This window comes from Pieris rapae, chromosome 14 (genome assembly GCF_905147795.1).
Source record: "Pieris rapae chromosome 14, ilPieRapa1.1, whole genome shotgun sequence".
Lineage (NCBI taxonomy): Eukaryota > Metazoa > Arthropoda > Insecta > Lepidoptera > Pieridae > Pieris > Pieris rapae.
In genome coordinates this window covers 7,169,740-7,191,372 of record NC_059522.1, presented here as the reverse complement: position 1 = coordinate 7,191,372, position 21,633 = coordinate 7,169,740, and the positions used below count along the sequence as shown (strand labels likewise).

Genomic DNA, 21,633 nt, shown 5'->3' with positions numbered 1-21,633 from the left:
CTTAACTTATCGTTAACAGATGTTTAAAAAGGTTTGGGTTTTGTCTTTTAAGAATAAGGATAAATTACGTCGAACAAACTAATTAATCTTAAATTATATCGTAAACAGATGGTTAAAGAAATAGTAAATAGAAATATTAATAATATAGTGGGGACCACATAACACCACCATAGCTATAGACAATTATATTTTCTACTATTTTACTATGTACATCACATTATTACTTAGCAGAGTTTAGTTCTGAAGTGGTCACCGAGTTTCCTGATATCTAGGAAATGAAAAAACATCGGACATAAGGTACTACTTATGCATGTACTTTTATTCCGATCGTTCACAGATCAATCAAAAATTTACTAAATCTTATACGAAATTTAGAGTGGTAGTAAATGTTGGAACTAAAAACGATTTACTTAGGTGTAAAAAATCTCGCATCGCTCCATAAAAAACTACAAGCGATCTGAGTCACCCTCCGCATATGGCATCAATGTTGAGCAAACAAAAACATGCCTTATCTTCGAGTCATAAAGTTTAAAAACTGATAAATCGGAGAACAATAAAAGGGGTTACTGTTCCCGAGAAATCTAAACTTCAATGTAGTTTTACGAGTGACTGAAGATTTAAAATTATCCATTAACCTAATACAGACAAATCCAAGCATGAAGTTCATGTATATTATAGTATGTAAGGATTATCTAAATAATAGAAAGACATTTAAATAATAAATTCCAAATCATTTATTTATTTAGGTAACACAATGTACACTTATGAACGTCAATAAAGAAATACTGTATATTAAATGCTAGAAACATTTACTGTCAGTTCTCAAATCGAGGGCGTAAAATGGTCGAGAAGAACTGCAATTATTAATCCAGTGGCGATTTTTTCTGTCTTGACCTCTGTATTATAGATAACGTATAAACTCGTGCAATAGGATGATATAATAGAAGGGCATACGTATTACGTAGGTATTGTATATATGTTATATAGCTATATTTTAGATTTAAAATAGCCATATAGCCACCCTGAGGTCGTATTGTAAGTCTAACAAGAACCTTTTTGCATATTATATATCAATTGCATACGTTTTGGTTTATAGTTGTGATACGAAAAAAAATGCGATTCAATTTAGGAACATAAACTGAAAAGCAATCGCCTGTTGCATAATGTTATTCCTATTTATACCTCATAATATTCGGATAGATAGTAATCAAATCAATTTTTTTTTAATGTAGGTAACATAAAGTACACTTAAGAACGTCAAAACAGATACATACATGGAATGCTTCTAATTTTACATTTACTGCCAGTTCTCAAATCAAGGGCGTAGAACGGAGGAACTGGCAATAAACTTTCCGCAACTCTTTTTAATCGCCAAGTTTATTTTCTTTTACACAACGTTTGTAAGGAGTTGCAACCATTACACCATGTTCCATATGACATATTGAATAAACTTACAATCCCTCATATATTTTGTATTCGTGCTCCCGCGTGCAATCAACCTATTATTACAAAGCGTTCTTTAACAAAAGAAACACAAGTTTTAATTAATTTACACCCCTTTGTGCTTGAAAGAAACTATTTTCTTTATTTTTTTTTCTACAAGTAGCCCGCAGCATCGCTTGCATTGGTAATTATTTGCTCGAATAAAAAGTACACATTACTATGCATTTTTAATTCTTATAGAAGATAATTTAAGCAAAACTAAACAGTATTGTATTATTTAAATTAAAATTAATTTAATACCTTTAAATAACTTGGGTCATCCAAAACCTGAAAATTTTCTAATGTAAATTTATTAGTAGTTATTAAATTTCCCTTTTAATTTTTAATCACTACAATAGTAGAATATACAGATTGTATTTGTTATATACAATTTATACAATTTTCTTCTTATTATCCAAATATGCTAGCTTCCTTCAGTATCGTAAGGAAGACATCCCTTCCCGGCATCCAAGGTTTTCTTTCTCTATTCTCTGTCCATGGCATTATTTCTATTTCTGTCCCGTGGTATTGGTACATTTATCATACTTACTTAAATGTTTACCTAAGTTTCTCCAGATTCCCATAGCTTTCTCGGTGAACTCGTAAATATAGTATCGGCTTATACTTAACCGCCCACTCTTGCATTCCTATCTGAATCATCGGACGTAGTGCTCCTTTCCAGTATCTAGCAATAATTCGCAAATAGGATTCACAAGGAATCCAATTCAAAACTAATAAAACCTTCTTTCAACTATATAAAGTGCATTTTACCACTTTGCCTATATGACATTTTTCATCAGTTCCGTAAAATATTTTATAATCAAACCTAGCCAGGCTTATTGGTTGCAATGTTCATATTCAACTCATAAGGTCCCGCCAGCTCATAAAATTATAACAGGCCAGATTGAGATTGAAATTTTATTTTTTAAGAAACTAACAAATGTATGAAGATTGTGATTTGTTATGATTGGTAATCGCGTATACAGTTTGTTAACCTCATCGTGTTTAAAGACTAATAAACGCAAGGTCGTTCCAATAAAGGTACACCCGGTCCCCATAAGGGATCACCAGTTTGCCAACGGTTACTGCATACTCGAAGTACCTACTTATATGGTAATGATAGCCAACTTGTTTACAGGAATCTCATGAGTTAAAACTAGAATATCATGACATTTTTATGCTCATGTATTAAAAATCAGTACTACAACAATTGCGTTGGGAAGATTATTTTTCTATATATTATAATTTAGAATTAGTTTGAATTGGCAGACCACTCTATAATCTATAATTAAAACGTTTAATAAAGCGTTTTCTTGTTTTATAAGTTTCGTGTTTTTACTATTGAAAAATTCGAAATTTGAATAAAGAACGTTATGATATAGAGGCAGTATGAACAATTACTTACGTAACTACATATACACCTTATTCAAAGTCACTAAGTAAAACTAAATATTATTCTTCTAGTTTATTTACGTCAATTTCCGAACGTACGTGCGTAAAGGACTAGACTTCAAAACACGTAACATGTTGGTGAAATTCATAATGTTCATACAATATTCCTGCCAGATAAAATAATGTCACCATAGATACAATCAAAATTGGAAGCTAAAGAGGGCACGCATCATGCTGTCTTAAATCGTTGCACTATTTTCAGATATATAGAACCTTATTAATAGGATAATTGGTGATTCCGAATCCAGCTCTAAGATAATCCATAATAAATAACTAAACAGCAAATGTAAACAAATATATCAGCCTTAACCGAGGCAATAAGGCAATGATAAGCTATCAGGAAGTAATTATGGCAATCAGCCACGCACATTGCTTGAACACATGTGCCGATATACTACACTCGTGATGTCACCTGGGTTCATCCCATGTTACTCCCGGTAAAATTGAAGTAACGATTTTAACCAAAGTATCTCTACGTAAAAAAGCTCTACAAATACTTAACACAGATATTTATGTTTAAAGAACTTTATTTCTCATTACAAAAAAAAATATTTTATTTACATGAGAAACTTAATATTAATATGTATATATACGAGCGAGATACACGTCGCCATAAGCCATCTTAATTTTAGTGAACTGTGTTCATTCTAACATGCATCTTTACTGCCTTTTTTAAATAGCTATCAATCATAACTAAAAATCACCGAAGTATATATATCTTATATTTCGAGTATTAAAACGTTCCTTATTAATAATGAAAAGGCAATATATTTCTGTAAAAATGTCAGACATGCCCATTTAAAAATTAGCTACCACTGTAAACGGTACCTTTTCAAGAGTTCTTTTAACAATTTTTAAGGACTTATCTTTACAGAAGATAAGTCCTTTGCTGATTGCTTTTCCAATTGTTATTTCAATGTTCTGAAATAATACATAGTCAGACTGATTGTGTTATATTGACACGATGGCCTTACGCAATCACTTGCTATAAGCATAACCATCAAATTAGGGCATTTCACAGATATCGATAACACCTACAGGTCACTGACCGTAGTAATAACCAATGTAATGAGCATAACATGTTTACAATTCATTAATATTTCCAAAAGCGAGGTTTTATTTTAATGTGTTCTTTTTCTATTTAATAAAAATAAGATGAATACTGCTATTGTACGTGCAGTATTATTTCGAATTTTGAAACATTTATAAATTTTTAAAAGTTCTCATGTGACGTCACTGTTTTTGTTCGAATTTTGAAAATTTGAATTTTTAGCCACAGACAGACTTTTGTTTTATTTTAAAAAATGTTATTGTTTTTTCTTTTTAATTAAAAAGAACTCGGAAGTGATGTGTACTACTGTACTAAATAAGAATTACTGCATGTTTTAGATCCATTTATAAATTATTAATTCGTAGTTGATTCAGATTAAATAACTAATTTTTATAAGTGGAGGTGTCTATGACCTAAATAGGTTTGATGTCGTAGTAGGTATTTGTTAGTCTGGAAACACACCCGTATGACTCAATACAGCAATCATTTCAGTATGGACACGTGCTGAACCGATGCAGAATAAACATAATACCCCCTGTTGTGTCAAACTCAGGGCTGTCACAAAACTTAAATATTATGTTAAAGAAAGTAAAATTTTAACTAAATAATTTATAAATAAATTGAAAATTATTTTCACGGTCCGAAATCTGTATTTGTTACCACAGAAACCATTTTTTATGATAAGAAACACCGTTACCTTGTGTCTTGTAACACGTTTTATAATTAGTAACATTATTATATATTGTTTCTTTTTTATATGGCAATGTTTTTCAAAGACGTTTTATTTGTAGAAGACTGTCTTCTTAAAAAAATAATGTAAAAGAACTGCTGATAGCCCTGAACACAAACAGTGCTATTATGCAATATTACCTATAAAGCTACCAGTTATCGCGCTCTGATTAATATTTTAAATATTTATACTTAAAACACGCAAGTATTAAAACATTAAGTGTTTTTATTGTGACTAAAATTCATATGTAATACTACGCTTGTTTATATATTAGGTATATATATATGTTTAGGTAATAATTGCGTAATTAATTTTCCTTTTGTTTCAATGATTTGTATCATTTGCAAAAACTTATGTTTTTATATCCTTCAATGATTATGTTTGCTTCTACCTGTCACATTAAAATTAGTATCATCCTTCATGTACCTATGCGTGTGTCGGCAAGTGTTGAAAAGTTTAAAAAATGTCTAATTTTGCTGACGGTTCATTTAATCAATCTTCTATTAGGTATTCTAATTCGTATTGTCACAAGACGCTGAGCACTGTCAAATATATCAAACTTCATACAGAAGAAAATGCAACAAACTCCTGTTTTATACATACACTAGCAGATCCGACAGACGTTGTCCTGTCTACATGTCTTTAATTTCAAAATTTCAATTTTTAATAAGCCATTTTGATGAAAATTATTATTCAAATGTTATGACAATATCTAACGATCCAGCACATGGTCACACACGATATAACACAATGATAACAAAACTTTTTTTAAATTTCGGGACAGACTAAAATTAAAATTCGAATATTATTTAAAATTTGACACTGCGATGGTAGCGCCGTCTGTCGGATCCAATGTAAAACATTCCAAAATCAACAACAACTAATAAACTGAAAATTAATTATAAAAACATTGTCCAGCGGACAAAATTGTGAATCTAAACCATTCCCAGATCCCCTTTAACACACACAAAAAATTTCGTCTAAATCGGTCCAGTCGTTTAGGAGGAGTTCAGTCACATACACACGCACACAAGAAATATATATATTAAGATTTCGTGATAGAGTTTAGGAATATGTACGTGGGTATTCTAAAGATTGAACAATGGCAGATAAAAAGACGTAATGTAATCAGAAAATAAAATAACACGTCCCTAAAGACAGGGGCGAAAAATCTTTATTCTTCATCTTCAAATGTACCAAAATAGGATTCGCTGATAAATGGACTGATTCAAATACCCTTCTCAAACTGTAACATTTTACATCATGTTTATATTACTCTTAAAATAAATATCTCATAAATTGTCAATGTATTGTAAACAAAATTAATATATATTTTAATGGTAATATGTAACCAAAAAACTACTACTTACTTTACTATGAGATATAGTATTGGAAAAGTTATCCCATTTCCTTCTAACTATACCTTTGATTTATGTCAAAGCAAAATCTAAGCTTATTTGCCGGTATGACAGGTCCTGGAACTGTCAAATTGTTTAATTTTAGAGAACACATAGGTCTTGATAGCATCAATAGTGTATAATGCTGGATAATCTGTGAGTATTCGATATTAAAAATAAATTTGACTATTATTCATTCAAAAATAGCCTTAAATAAAAATCGAATGATTTGTACTTTTAACATTAACTTAGCAAATAAGCGTAATTGAATTATTTAAAAGATTTTTATAGAGAGCCCAAGGATTTTTAGGTTATATAGAGAAAACATCGAATATAAATTAGATTTACGAATAAATCCTATTTCCCTATGCTATGTCTCCACTTGGTTGTCAGGAGTCGTGACTGACGCCGTGTGGTCTATGTATCTGTGTCGTGCATCAATTAGAGGCTGTAAAGACAATAGGGCTGTCCACAACTACCTTTAAGGACTACTAAATAAAATGTCAATTATTTAATATATAATGTACTAACCCAAAATCACAGTATTACGTTTGCGAGCTTTCATTCCACGTCGTACGGGTTCTATTAAGCAAAATTGACATGGAATTGGTTTAAAATCTGATGATTTTCTAATAAAGTTAATCATTGTAGGCCAGATACGTAAATCATAGTAAAATTCAGCTCTTTCAGGACATGTGAGACGGAAAATCATGCTTTTTAATATCAGGATCATTTCCCAAATAAATAATGAGAAATGTGACAGATTATTTTGTTGAAATAATTCTTGATTAAATCTTTAAGCATTTGAGAAATAATGCAAAGAAAATGCGTTGTCGCAATTGTAGTTTCCTTTTAGATATAAATGGCAGGTTGGAGTTTCAAAGGTAAACCGAGAAGCATTATTTAATTGAGAGAACTTTCTCTTAACTCTAAAAGCCTTCATTAAAGGGTGCAATTTAATGAGAGAAAGTCTGTTAGAAGCGGGAATTCTGTGTCGATTTATACAACTATGCTAGAGAATTATTTTGGATTTGTTTGTTCAGTTAAACACGTTTGCAAATACAAATAACTTTGTAATTTAATTCGTCTTAACAGTGGTGTAGTTTGCTTTTGGTGAAATACTTTTTTTGCTGCATAAAAGACAACATATGTAGTAGGAATCTATTTTATTTGAATTTCTACAATTTGATTAAAATACACTCATTGCAAAATAGGCCATTGTTAAAGTACATTTTATTGTTAACATGATGTTATATAAAGTGACCCATAATAATTTAATAACTCATGTCAAAAAAAATATTGATATATCTGTCAATTTATTATGTTTGAAAATTGACATCACTCCAATAAAAACCAGGAGCGTTACACGCCACGGATTTCTCAGCAGTGATCACCCTGCCTGACACAAGCCTTCAACTTTTCGGGTCTAAGGAATGCCGGTTTCCTCACGATATTTCCTTCACCGTACGAGCGAATGTTTTATGTTTTATGTAGGTACACAGCCGGGGTTCAAACCTACAGTCGCACACTGAAGCTAGGCCATGTCGTCTACACTCTCACTTTTCAAACTTCGAGTCGAATTATAATTTTTATTAAAAGCACAATAGAATCACCTGAGTGAAGTGAGCTGTAAGCGCTGTATAAGGTTGTCTTTATGGTGAATTTTCCATTTTCAAATAATATTGAATAATATATAAATAAGTTCCTACCGATTGGCTTCAGCTTCGATCACAGGTCACGTCACTGAGAACTAAGTTCTAAACAAGAGGCGCCCACGCATATGAACGTTTTCGGAATACTAAAGAAGCTAGGATATTCCAGTCATGCATCTACTGTGTCGATTACCGCTTTAATAGTTACGAGGAAAACATATAAAATAGCGTATTGTTGAAATATGATCACATATGATTCTGATTTTGGAAATTGATAGGTAATTTTTTAAATAATTTAAAAGTATTTATGATTAAATAAAAGCATTGTTGGCCTAGTGGCTTCAGTGTGCGACTCTTATCCCTGAGCTGTTGGGTTCATTCCCCGATGGACTTTCTTTCGATGTGCACTTTAACATTAGCTCAAACGGTATATGAAAACATGATGAGGAAACCGGCTTTCTTTATCAAAATTGGATAGGAGGTTCAGGCACAGAAGGCCGACTTACCTATGATATTACCAAATGATTATGACAACAGATACAGAAAATCTGAGGCACAGACCTAATAGGTTGTAGTACCACAGATTTTATATATTTTTTTAATATTAAATATTAAAGTTATGACCCTGAATAGTACCGTCATTTGAAAGTTCAGAGCGATATGCATTAATGGATTAAGCTAGTAATTGTAACATGTCTTTACAATGTAGACGACCTAGGAAATACTAGACGCCAAGGCCAGCGTCATCTGCCTTGACATACAAGGTCTACTATCTCTGCTAAGTTACACCTCTATATCTAGTATCTTATGTGTCTTATATAGAATATTCACTTTCTTTTTTTTAATTTATTGTCTGTGGAATGTGCTAATTAAATTTGATTCCATTTTCAAATTTATTTATATAACTAAGTATATCATCTATACAAATCTTTTGAAAGATATTCAAGTCTAGAGATATTATTCTATTCGATAGTCTTTTCTTTTAAATACATAAATATATCCAAATCTACTGTTATTCCCGCGGTTTTCACCAATGATAAGGTTTAGTTCGGAGAATTTTTTTATTATAGTGATGCAAACATTAAACTTTCTTGCTTATTTATATCTATTTAATCTCTTTTCAGCGTGTGCGTCAGTTCACGACATCATTAGACGAGCTCGCATCCCGGGTTCAAGCGGCGGAGGCTGCTCGTGCAACATGGCGGGCGCCTGGCGATGCCCGCGACGCCCGGACGCAACTGGATGCTGTGACCAGGGCGCGCGCGCAGATCCCACCATTGCGAAGGCAGGTGGACGAGCTTCGTGCACAGGCACAGCAGATGGGCAGGGACAATGTGCAATTACCTGAGCATCTTGTTGCTAGGCTGGAAGACTTAAACTCAAGGTAAATAGTAGTCAAAGACTTGTAGTATTTACATTTTATGTTTAAAGAACTTTATTTCTCATTACAAAAAAAAATATTTTATTTACATGAGAAACTTAATATTTTTATGAGCGAGATACACGTCGCCACAAGCCGTCTTAATTTCAGTCAACTGCGTTCATTCTAACATGCATCTTTACTGCCTTTTTGAATTTGTCAAACACTCCAATATTGCGAATTTGAGATATTAGCACACCCTCATACCTAATAGATTTCTTCAAATAATTTGTATATTAAATTTTATTTACTATAAACTAATCATCACCTAATGCTTTTTTTTTACGTCAATTATTCAGAACACACACATACACAGACACACACACATACACAAACACACACGCATACACCATGTGGTTTCCTTATAATTAATATAATTGTCTATTCTTTACATATAATCATATTGTCGATCCGAAGTGGTGGAGGCCTGATGACCTGTAACACAGGTGCACAACCTTTAACAGGCATCAGTCTCACTTAAGCAATAGCAGTGGTCCAAAGAAGAATGACAATTATTGTATATGTTTTTGTGAGAAATAAAATAAAAAAAAATAAAAATAATGCTTTCAGGGTATCAGCTCTAAGCTCGGGTGGCGAAGAGCGGGCCCGGCAGCTGGCAGGAGTAGCACGGGATGGTGGTGCGGGTGCGGCTCAGGGTTTCCTAGCGGGCTCTGTTCGCCCGCCTTGGGAGAGAGCTGTCACACCCGCCAATGTACCATATTATATAAAGTAAGTTAAAAGAAAAACGTAAAATAAATGTAGCACGCATAGCATGTAGCCCCTTTAGATTACTTATTACATAATATGTGCATGCATTAAAAAATAAAATATTCCAATCAATAATCCTTAAATTTAAATTCCAATGATAATTAATATTTTCAATGTATATAAATTTTAAATGATAAATAAATTAAAAAGAATCAATATCATTAATCGTTATGGGTACTAGTCCACCGCTATATGGCCTCTCATTTTACCCATATTATAATTAAATAACAATCGTAGATTTTAATTGTAGCTTGTTTTATTTATAGCCACGACATATAATACTATATCGTTATACAAGATGAGATTAATATGAATTGTGATATATTTCCAGTCACGAACTGGAGACGACCCACTGGGACCATCCCAAGATGATAGAACTAATGAACTCGTTGGCCGACCTCAACGAAGTAAGGTTTTCGGCGTATCGCACTGCGCTCAAGCTGAGGACCGTGCAGAAGGCTTTATGTAGTAAGTACTATGGCTTCATATATATAATGCATCTTGTTCCGACTGTCAACTCTTTGCAATGACAGACTTTCCGCACATGTAATGAAATATACTATTATCTATTTGACTGAATTAATGAGCAGGAATTTAAAACGAACTGATGAGAACCTTTAAGTATGTAAAGGTATTAAATTTTAAAATGTAATTATATTTTCAGTGCACATGCTACAGTTGCCAGCAGCGCTAGAAGCCTTCGACTCACATGGACTACGGGCGCAGAACGACCGCCTGATTGATATACCTGATATGATCACTGTACTTACATCACTCTATGAGGTATTTACTTACAACAACCTACATAGTTGTTGCTGTTAGAACAGCCAGAGCAGCAAGAAACAACAATTATTCCTACTATAGTTAACTGTGATTGGTCAACAGTATTGTCATGCATGACATACATACGTCGTGACATGACAATTGACGTCAAATGTCGTCGTCATGACATTACATCCACATGTTCAAACAGAATTAATTGCACGATTTCGCCTATAGTTTTACATTCATCTCAGTTCTCGATTATTATTAATTAATTATTAAAAAACTTGAATTTACTTGACAAGTACTTCCGAATCAAGAAAGTTTAGTTTTCAATTTACCATATTCATAATTTAATAATAATAAAATAAATAAAAATAATAAAATACATAATTTAATTTAGTAAGATTAAAAAAATAATTATGAAACACAGTTATTTCTTCAGTGTCGTCTTGAGTCGTTCACTGTTTGTTAAATATGTCACTTAAAACAAGATTCACTTTCCAAATTAAGTATATTCTTCACAAAAACTCTGATTTTATGAATATTTTTGATCAAAGTAATACACGAACTATAGTAACACAACATTAAGTATTTAACTATTAACATTTGTTTAGACGATTGCTGGCGAAAACCCAAGCGCTGTGAATGTACCGCTTTGTTTGGATTTGTCGATCAACTGGTTGCTCAACGTGTATGACAGCCAGCGGACCGGACAGATCCGCGTGCTCAGCTTTAAAGTGGGGCTGGTATTACTGTGCAAGGGGCACTTGGAGGAGAAATATAGGTGAGTTTTCAACCAAATAGAATTCTTGCCTTAAGTAGGTTGCAAGGTTCTGTTCACATAAAGAGACCATTCATGTGTAGTAAAAAAAGTAGAGCTAAGAGCCTAAAATAAATATTAATAATAATTATGTGTGTAACAGGTATTTGTTCCGGTTAATAGCAGACCCATCGTGCCGCGCGGACCAAAGGAAACTAGGACTCCTATTACACGATTGTATACAGGTACTATAATAATTATCTTTTACCCTTAGTTTTGAATCAACACACATGCGAGTCATTAGGTGCGCCTTCTACCCTTTTGCTTCTGGATAAAAAATCTAGCTCTCAGAAGGATTTTTACTAACGTTTTGATAATTATATACCTGATTCTTTTTCATATTTCAAATATTCTAGTACCAGAATTGCACCTTAAAATACCAAAAAATATATTAATTACAACAGGAATAAATATCACTTAGCACACTCAAGAATTGCTTCTATGCAAGGCAATTCTTCAACAACCGCCATCTAGACCGCAATAATAGTGAATGAAGTTTTGGTGTTACCATATTTCCAAATTAATTTGTTTCACCATAGGACATCATTTAACCATAGACATGGAAAATATAACAAAAATTAACGTCCGCACGTTTCATTTTCTTGAAGGATTCAAATCACGATTCACTTGCTATATACCGTTCTGGTTCTAACCAATGTGAATTAGAACCAATAATAAATTCTAAAATCTCTTCAGGTGCCTCGTCAGTTGGGCGAGGTAGCAGCATTTGGTGGTTCCAATATAGAGCCATCTGTCAGGAGTTGCTTTGAACAGGCCTCGACTGCTGCTAAAGAGGGTGGCAAGGGAAGCACTCTTGACAGGAAGACAGGTAAAATATACATAAAAAAATATCTGTAATACCTAATGGGATATATATCTATTTCAATTGTAGTTTTTTGTAAATAATACCATAATTATTGATATTAATTTTCCACTTTATAATATAATATATAATACCTTTTCAAAATTAAATTCATAAACTTCACGAATGTTATTATCCACAATTAAAATTTATATATTTTTTATTCTCAAAAAAGATTACAATTGTTTCTATAATATTAATTTTGGGAAGCACACATAACAAATACAGTAAAAACAATATTAATCGTTATATTAACAATAATGTCTTACTGTCTTCTTTTCTAGTGAATGAGAAAGAGAAAGAAAAGGAAGATAAGGAGAAGATCGTGGAGCGAGACGCAGAAGGTCAAGTGGCGTATATCGAGGCAGTTCACTTCCTGCAATGGTTGCAAAGGGAACCACAGTCCATGGTGTGGCTGCCAGTGCTTCACCGCCTGGCTGCGGCTGAAGGTGCAAAGCACCAGGCCAAGTGCAATATATGCAAGGACTATCCCATTGTGGGCTTTAGGTTCGTATTATAAAGGCAACTTAAGGTACTGTTTTGGAAGACCAATAAGAATTATTTCGCTCATATAATAAACATACATAATTGCTGTTCACGAGCAGCCATTTTATTAAAATGAGAGGAAATGAGTTATTTCGTAAGACAGAATATTCGAGATGGACACATTACAAATTATTCAATAAAACCTGTACATAATATAATAATCCTTTTTACGTCTTAAAATATTAAGATAAATTAACATCGTAATATTTAGAACGAAAACAATAAAATAGATCCTTTCATTCGTTCTATTTTTAAATATTAAAATAGTTCATGTTACATTCCAGATACCGTTGCTTAAAGTGCTTTAACTTTGACATGTGTCAAAAGTGCTTCTTCAGCGGCAAGAAGGCGAAAAACCACAAACTCACGCATCCCATGCAAGAGTACTGCACTGCTGTATGTATTGTGTTAATTCATTTGTTTTATTTAATTATTGATTAATATTTTACCTACTTAGATATAATATTAAAAACCGTTTCAATATTTACAAATGCTGAATATAAATACTTTTTAGGTTCTTTACTCGATATCCTAACTTCGTTCTATACCATTGAGCGGAACCCTTTCACTCGTAAATCTTCCTCCAGCTTTCTCTTCTCCAAATATGTATTCTCATAGCTTTCTTTCTTCATTCTTTTTCTGCTGACGCCATATCTTTTTTTAGAGCGCCCACGTCTTCTTAGTTCTTTCCATAATATATTCTTTAAAGTCTTTATTAGAAACTTGATTCTTAGTATCATCAAGAAATCATTTAATAATGGTAATAATAATACTTGATTGACAGACGACATCTGGCGAGGACGTGCGTGATTTCACCCGAGCATTGCGAAACAAATTCAAGTCGGCACGATACTTTAAGAAACACCCGCGAGTTGGTTATCTGCCAGTACAAACTGTATTGGAAGGTAGGTTAATTATATATTATCTGTTAAATTTTTCTTATTTTACGAAATATATGTGTTACATCCATATTACTACACGGTAACATTGATACAAAGTAATAATGCGCATGTTTTAAAATCTATTTATCTAATAATAAATTTGAACGCAATATATACTAAAAATAAATGGTGTGCAGGTGACGCGTTGGAGTCCCCTGCGCCGTCTCCGCAGCACGGAGCTGGTGGCGCAACGGGAGGTGACGACATGCATTCTCGTCTGGAACTATATGCCTCGCGGCTAGCACAGGTTGAGCTCGGCGCACGCGCAGCCGATACGCCTGACAGGTAAAACTTACTTTAGTATATTTTATATACCTTTTTCATATCGATTTTCAACCATTTATAGGCGTATAAATGTTATTTATAGGCGTTAGGAAATAAATATAACAAACCATAATATATGTATGTATATATAAATTTAAAGCCCAAAAGATTTTGAATCCAAGGTTAATGCTTCTGAACAATAACTGATACTAAATTGTCTATATAGTGATGAGGAACATCAGCTGATAGCGCAGTACTGTGCGTCACTAAATGGAGGAGCTGAGGGTGAAGAAGCGCCACGTTCACCAGTCCATGTCGTCTCCGTAATACACCGGGAACAGAGACACGAGCTGGAAGCTATGATCAGGTAACTATTATTTTACTCTCGATATAATTCATCTTTCTTTTTTCTTATATATATCAGAGATAATGTTATATAAGAACACGATGTCATTTTATTAGAATGGTAACACCATGCAATATCATAGACATCTTACAGGTTGTAAGATGTCAATGTGTCAAATTTAATTTGTCAGTAGTCTGTAGTTCTTAGAATCAGTTGCTCACGGATCGGCGCCGGCATTGGACGTGCGCCCTGATCATGTTTATAATACATATATTTTTTAAAGTCGGTAGATAGTAATGACAGTAATTTTGCAAATAATCGCGTTGAATCTGCGACAATAGTTGTTTAACGTTATTATCATTATTAAGAAAATATAAATTAGTAACCAATAATATTTTAATTTTCAGGGAGCTGGAAGAAGAGAACGCCAGCCTACAGGCTGAATACGAACGATTGAAGGCCAAGCAGACTCCTGGCTCTACGCCCGAAGACCAACTCGCTTTGAATGAGAACAGGAACGCACCCGTTGACCAGGTATAGACTTATATAATACTTCATTCATACTTATAATAATACATTTAATCTTTAAAATAATGTATTATGTTCTTCTTGGTATAATAATATTTTAAAATTAATAATTGAATTACATATGTATAAAGGCATATTCTACCAAATAGTAAGAGTTATATTTAAATCCTCTCCAATAGTTCTGTATTTCCATTTACAGGACATGATGGCAGAGGCTCGCTTGCTTCGCCAACACAAGGGACGGCTGGAGGCTCGCATGCAAATCCTCGAGGAACACAACCGACAGCTGGAAGCTCAACTGCAAAGACTTAGAAGACTGTTGGATGAGGTATACTTCATAGATTGATAATATTTTCTCGTATATATTTCACCTATTGCTAATATTCAAAGGTATATCCACCACTGTCATAATTTAGCTAAGATATAGGATATACAACAGGATAAATGAAATAATGTTTAAAATGTAAAAAAATTAAGCTGTATATTATCGTTTTGCCATGATAGGAAATTAAATGGGCTTTATTATTATTATCCACCACGGTTTATATGACTGGTTATAGCTGATCGAAGATCTAGTTATCGTTGTGAATATTTTATGCGGCCGAGATAAGAATTTAGGTGAACGTAAGCAAAGCTTTTACTAAAACTTTATTGGTCAACATGCATGCAAAATTTTTCAATTTTTATTGAAAGAATTTCCGGCTTTTGTATAAAATGTGCATATTGCAACTCAATATTTTTATTTGATGCTCTAATATATCAAGCCAACTTCGATACTACTATATATACTTTTTATATACAAAGGTATAAAACTACATTTGGATACAATTGTTTTGTTACCTTTTAATATGCTATAATTACCTTTGAAAGTCGACAGACTTGATAGCTTTTTTAGATTATATTTATTTTGTCTGTTATAATGGCACGTACAATTTTAAATGCATTTTGTTTAATTTTATGTTTCTTTATATTCCAGCCATCTTCGGGCTCGCCAGCGGGTCGTACAGGCACTTTGCAGACCCGCTCAGTAACCGCTTCACAGCTCGCTACGGACTCACCAGCAAAAATGCATAACGGACTCTACCACGACGCACACACCAGTAAGTTACCCATTGAAGTGTATTCTTAATATCAAAATATCGAGTACAGACAGCACTGTACACTACTATATATAATAGTCGACCTCAACTTGACTGCTGAGTTTTTGTACCGCGCTATCCCTTGGCGATATCAGCGATTCACATATGGAGAGATCTACATCGAAATATCTATTCTATTGGAATTTACAGAGTACCAGAGTAGCTCCATTAATTATCAATACGTACTTGTCCCTTTTTCTACAGGATTTTGCGACTACCCTCCATTTTAATGATAACACGAATAGCGTTTAGGCACACTGCTCATCTGGAGGAACTTTTATGGAATCGTTAATTATTGATATTCATTTGTTATATTACATAAAGTAACAATATAATTGTGTTGAAAGACGGCGTTTCTGCGGGCGAGCGTGAGTCCGGCGATCGCCCCCCTCCGCCACCTCACGCCCTTCACTCGCTCATGCATTGCGCAGGTTCGGGACTACATAATTTGCTCGGCATATAACCGATTCAATATTCGTATAATAAAAATAGCCATGTTTTGTGTTTATCATTCGTGATTGTCAAATGAGATAACGTGACTAACATTATCAGTTTGAGACTGAAGTTTCTAATCCACTTTCATTATTTATCTTTCAATAACTTTTGACAGTTAAAATTCTTAAAAATACCATCTTTACTATCTTCATCTTGTTTCCTTACTATAATGTGACCAGCTATTTTATTAAGTCTTAAGAAGCATAAAGAAACGAGAATTTATGTGAATAAAAAATTGATAATATGTATATATATATATATTAACTATTATTACGCGACATGCCGAGCAAATTATTTGTGATTAGTTGTTGTGAATTTATAGAGGTTTTTTTTTCGCTTTTATAGATAGCATTGCTTTATTTTGGTCACATTGTCGTTTGTTTGGCGGAATTATTATTGTAATTTGACTAGTATTTTTGATTGCATGAATAACACGTTTTACCTGTCTTTGAGAATATCTATAATAATACAGAATTTTGTTTCTGCTGCTAAACAGGACGCATACCTTGAGGTAATAATAAAGTATAATGTGCATTTTTTAGTTTTATTCTGTCTAAAAAGGATAATGCAAGTATTAAGAAACTATTTTAGTAGGTAGATCTAACAAGATACCAGTGCATCTTGACCGAACGACATATATGTATAATAACAAAATCTTGATTGTACAGTTAACTTGTTATCAGACTTTTTCTACCGTCGACTGTTCCTATTCGTATTTAGAGATCACCCACAGGTTTGGCCTTATGGAGCTAGGGCGTATTTAATAGTAAACTTAAATCAATAAATTTTCTTTATTTTCAGATGACCTTGGCAAAGCAGTCGAAGAATTAGTATCGGTGATGGCGGAGGATCAACAAAATCAGAACTCCCATGCGCCTCCCCGATACACCAACGGAAAACCAGAGGAAAAAGAATAATTTCATGAAAACGCGCCAAGGTGCATAACAGTCGCTCTGGCATCTCAACCGAATCTTGGACCAAAGACACTAGAACTAAATTTGACTTACTTTATTCCTACTAATTTTCGACTCATCACTAACCTGCACAAGCTAAACCTTTACACCTTATTATACAAAAGCTTTATCATTTTCACTTATCGAACCGAGCTTTAACACAAATACTGGTGATTCTGTACAATGCTTTTTCTGTTTTATTATTCAATGGAAAGAGACACACTGTATAGAGCTATCAGACGAGCCTGTGGGTTATGGTTGTGGGCACAGCCTTAACCAAATAGTCACGAGGTAATCAGATATACTGATTATTTGCTGGTAGCTGGGGTTCACAGACGATAGTTGTATGCAACGCTTATTGTATAAATAAGGGCATTCCTTTGTTGCAGTACGTATCGTGATTGAGTCATATTACTTTCCATTTTACCCTTCAGTTTTCCCCAAGTACCTATGCTGTTATCGGTAGCGCTGCCAGAGCGATTGCTATTATCTAAAAAGACATTTGTAATGAGCATTTATACTTTTAAAATTGTACCAAATTTTTCACTTGGTAAAAAATAAATTTATCGTTTAAGTACATATCTATTAGTACAATATCCATTGTATAATCATATCACTTCTTGTAAATTGCCATATCATTTTTGCTGTATTTAGCGCGTTTATGAAATATCGCGTAAAACGGCATGTCACGTTGTTGACACTTGACATCGTCTTTGGCGCGAAGTTTGACGTCGTTTACATGAGAGCTGAGCTTTAATATAATCACAATTTTAGCTTTAACCAATTTTGAGACATTTTAACCGCATCGGTGAAGGTAACTTCGCCAGTCGAGAGGGCCTACGTTTTAGTGGAAAGTGTATTGTTAAAGTTAGTAAAGAACAGTTTCAACGTACAATATTATGCCAACGAATGCGTGGCTGTAGTTAATGAATTCGTTAAAAGTTTTTGCAGTAGTTTTAGAGGTAGCCAAATGAATATGAAGCATGTTGTTTATGCGCAATTGTATGTTATCATATATCGAGTTATCGAAAAAATATGTATCGTTAGATGATGAAATATTAATAATCCAGCTTCTATAAATTAGTGGTATTCTTTCGCCTTTCGCGGTCAGACAGTAGAACTCTTCGTAGAGACAAAGGAACCGTGTAATCAAATACTTCACTATAACAAAGGCACGATCTTCCTTCGTACTTCCTAGTGTTACTGAATGTGGCCACTTTGACATTTTATAACGTGTGTCTATATTTAAGATGACGCCTACCTTTTTAGATAAGATTATATTGGAGAGATGACTTTTATACGAATGTTAAGTGACTGTTAAAACTAATTTACAATAAGGACTTCCGATTTAACCATATCATTTTGATTTTATTAATATTTGTTCTATTATTTTAATGGCATTAATGTAATGTACACATTAATTTGAGCTCAACTTCAAGAACTTAATGAACATGAATATTGAATATTTTGTCTCTTCATGTATATAAAGAGAAAAAATATCTCTTATATCCTAATTATTAACATGTTACCTTCAGGTATTCATTAACACTTGAGCTTCTTTAATGTCATTAAAGATGATGCCTATATGGCAGCTTATTATTTGAAACATCAACTATGAAATTTCCGTTCCATTTTAGGAAAGTTTAATAATTTTTGGCTAATATAGATTTTAAGAAAACGAAAAGCACAATTATTATTATTACTTAACAAACGAAAAATATTTTAACTATTAATATATTGTTAATAATTTTATTATATTTGTTTAACATAGGACAAATAGTTTCCTCTTGCGTTATTAATTATGTTTATCTCTTTGGCAACTATATTATGAAGTAACTTTGGCATTTATTTGTATATTTTACTGTGTTTATAATGTTTTAGATGTTAAATCCAAATAAACATTCTGCATAGTGATATTTGTTTTAATTTCAGACCTTAGTGTACATTCCACCTTTTTGTTTCTTCCTGTCTTCATGCAAAAAAAATAGCTATTCATCAACAATGTCCAAAAGAAAATATTGTTACAGACACAATATATTGTTATTTACTCGGCATAATACACTGCTTCATTAGACAATACATTTATAAGAGAACCTAACTAGGCTGTACCGTGAACTTTGGTAGTTATTATTGGACTGTACTTCACTATAGTAACCAATGAACCGTATCACTACATAGTCATACCTGAAACATTAACATATTCAGATTTTACTTTAATAAGGATTTTTTGTAGAAAGAGGTAACAGATTTCTATTCCACTGTTTTAGCAGATACATATTATATTTATAAATAATTTTATTAGAACTATGTTTACAGCACTTTATCAGTCATGTGTTACCAGCTCAAAATGAGCATGAATGACCAAACAAATTAATGTTACATTTATGTTGGTAATAATTCTTTGCTACGCAATTCACACAAAAGCCCCCAGGAACTTTTTTTGTAACAGGTTATAATAACTTTACAAATTCTTGTTACATATCTTATAACATTATCAAACAACCAACATGAGATATACAAATATATTTTCTATTGCTTTTATTAGCTACCATTATTTGTTCATATATGGTAATATATAACAACTATTAGCAAATTTTTTTACTAAGATTTACATTTTTATAAATATTTGGCTTTAGCTTTTTTTACTGGGACATATTTGATGAAGTTTCAACCAATCTAAACAGAAAATTAAAGCCATATATTAAAATAAATATCTGCTTATTTTATTTTTTACTATAATAATTAATAATATTATTTGCACTTTGAGGTTTATAAACAATGCCCTTACCTGTATGTGTATTAAGCTTGACTAATATAACCATAAAGCATAATGATATCCCTGCAAATAGTCATACAAGATTTTTTATTAGCATTTGCATAGTTAACGGCAATATCTTATCACACCTTAACAGTTGAATTTGAACTAGATTCTAAATTGTTCACTGGAGTAGGAACATCAGTTCTTGGTCTTCTAAACAACAAAACATGGGGTTCTGGACTGTGTACCATGAAGTGAAGCCAACCAGGACTTTGTTGTACACCTAGGTTTCTCCATTCAGTCTCCGTCATCAAATGAGATTTAGGAACTAGACGAGCAATATCTTGTGGTAAGATGACATGTCTGAAAATATTTGTTACATATAATAATGTTGGCTATATTTTTGGGTTCTGTATATAATTAAAATAAGCTGTAGCAGTACGGAATAAATAATTACTCCTTAAAGGCATATAACATTTTCTTTAATGACCATATTGCTGGCACTTTACATGCACAGAAATACCATTATTATACAACTATTATATTGCCCTGGGTTGCTGAATATAGTGGTGATAAAAATAAGGGGTCATAAGGAAGTAAAGCTATAAAATCGTTTTTTTCTATTTAAATTCTAAGATAAATTTTATGCATGCTTACCTATATTCATAGACGTCATCGCTATACCTTTCTGAATATTGTATTTGATCCGCAGGCATCTTTAAGCAATTCGTAAATAGACAAAATTAGTCTAATATTGCTTTACCCTCTAGTTTTGCGTATGTAATTAAATTAAGCGATTAAGTAAAATTATTTCGGTGAAGTGCGTAAAGGAGTAAAACAAGTAATAAAGTAACAGCTGTGAGCTGTATGAAACGGCCTGGCTTGGCAATTTATGACTGATACTGACACAAGTGACAGTTAACACTTGACAGATTACTGCACATACACGCACAACGACGGAATAATAAATTTTGAATTATCTTACTCGGTTACATGGAACCATAGCATGGATCGATATTTTATTTGTTCGTTTATGAAAAAATGTCCTGTCCAAATATGATTAATAATAATTATTCTCACTCACTTGCGCCGCTGGCTCTGCGATCCAAAAATGTCTTAGTCGCCGAAATGAGAATCTTCCTGCGCTGGCTATCCTGGGTGCTTAGTCAAGCTGCCGTAACAGTAGTGAATGTAGTAAGTCGAAAACTAAATTTGTATGAGAATGGCAGTTGTTGACTAATGTTCATACTAATTTAGTTTTCGA

At 32.8% G+C, this 21,633-nt stretch overlaps 2 protein-coding genes across 7 annotated transcripts in view; one reads left to right on the top strand and one right to left on the bottom strand.

The window, feature by feature from the left end:
* LOC111000702 (dystrophin, isoforms A/C/F/G/H) overlaps positions 1–19,525 on the top strand; it is a 328,798-nt gene extending 309,273 nt beyond the window's left edge. For 3 of the 5 annotated variants that reach the window (XM_045631068.1, XM_045631072.1, XM_045631070.1), the window contains 17 exons: positions 8,889–9,148; positions 9,755–9,913; positions 10,284–10,420; positions 10,617–10,735; positions 11,332–11,501; positions 11,641–11,722; positions 12,234–12,366; positions 12,684–12,906; positions 13,230–13,341; positions 13,730–13,850; positions 14,024–14,171; positions 14,377–14,517; positions 14,904–15,030; positions 15,224–15,352; positions 16,001–16,124; positions 16,511–16,594; positions 17,460–19,525. In XM_045631068.1, the coding sequence (XP_045487024.1) occupies positions 8,889–9,148; positions 9,755–9,913; positions 10,284–10,420; positions 10,617–10,735; positions 11,332–11,501; positions 11,641–11,722; positions 12,234–12,366; positions 12,684–12,906; positions 13,230–13,341; positions 13,730–13,850; positions 14,024–14,171; positions 14,377–14,517; positions 14,904–15,030; positions 15,224–15,352; positions 16,001–16,124; positions 16,511–16,594; positions 17,460–17,575 (2,385 nt within the window). In that variant the 3' untranslated portion in view covers positions 17,576–19,525. Of the gene's footprint in view, positions 1–8,888; positions 9,149–9,754; positions 9,914–10,283; positions 10,421–10,616; positions 10,736–11,331; positions 11,502–11,640; positions 11,723–12,233; positions 12,367–12,683; positions 12,907–13,229; positions 13,342–13,729; positions 13,851–14,023; positions 14,172–14,376; positions 14,518–14,903; positions 15,031–15,223; positions 15,353–16,000; positions 16,125–16,510; positions 16,595–17,154; positions 17,170–17,459 lie in introns of all 5 variants that reach the window. The other 2 variants (XM_045631071.1, XM_045631069.1) reach the window with 2 other exon arrangements.
* On the bottom strand, positions 19,516–21,274 carry LOC111000706 (cyclin-dependent kinases regulatory subunit-like). Of its 2 annotated transcripts, XR_006750634.1 has the most exons (3): positions 21,027–21,274; positions 20,400–20,732; positions 19,516–19,795 (listed from the first exon to the last, which is right to left on the bottom strand). XR_006750634.1 is itself a non-coding variant. In XM_022270253.2 (2 exons), the coding sequence occupies exons 1-2, from the start codon at positions 21,083–21,085 to the stop codon at positions 20,510–20,512; spliced, it is 282 nt and encodes a 93-aa protein (XP_022125945.1). In that variant the 5' UTR covers positions 21,086–21,274; the 3' UTR covers positions 19,516–20,509. The 2 variants fall into 2 exon arrangements, 1 of the variants encoding a protein (XP_022125945.1); XM_022270253.2 differs by having other exon boundaries at positions 19,516–20,732.
* Positions 21,275–21,633: the final 359 nt, after the last annotated feature.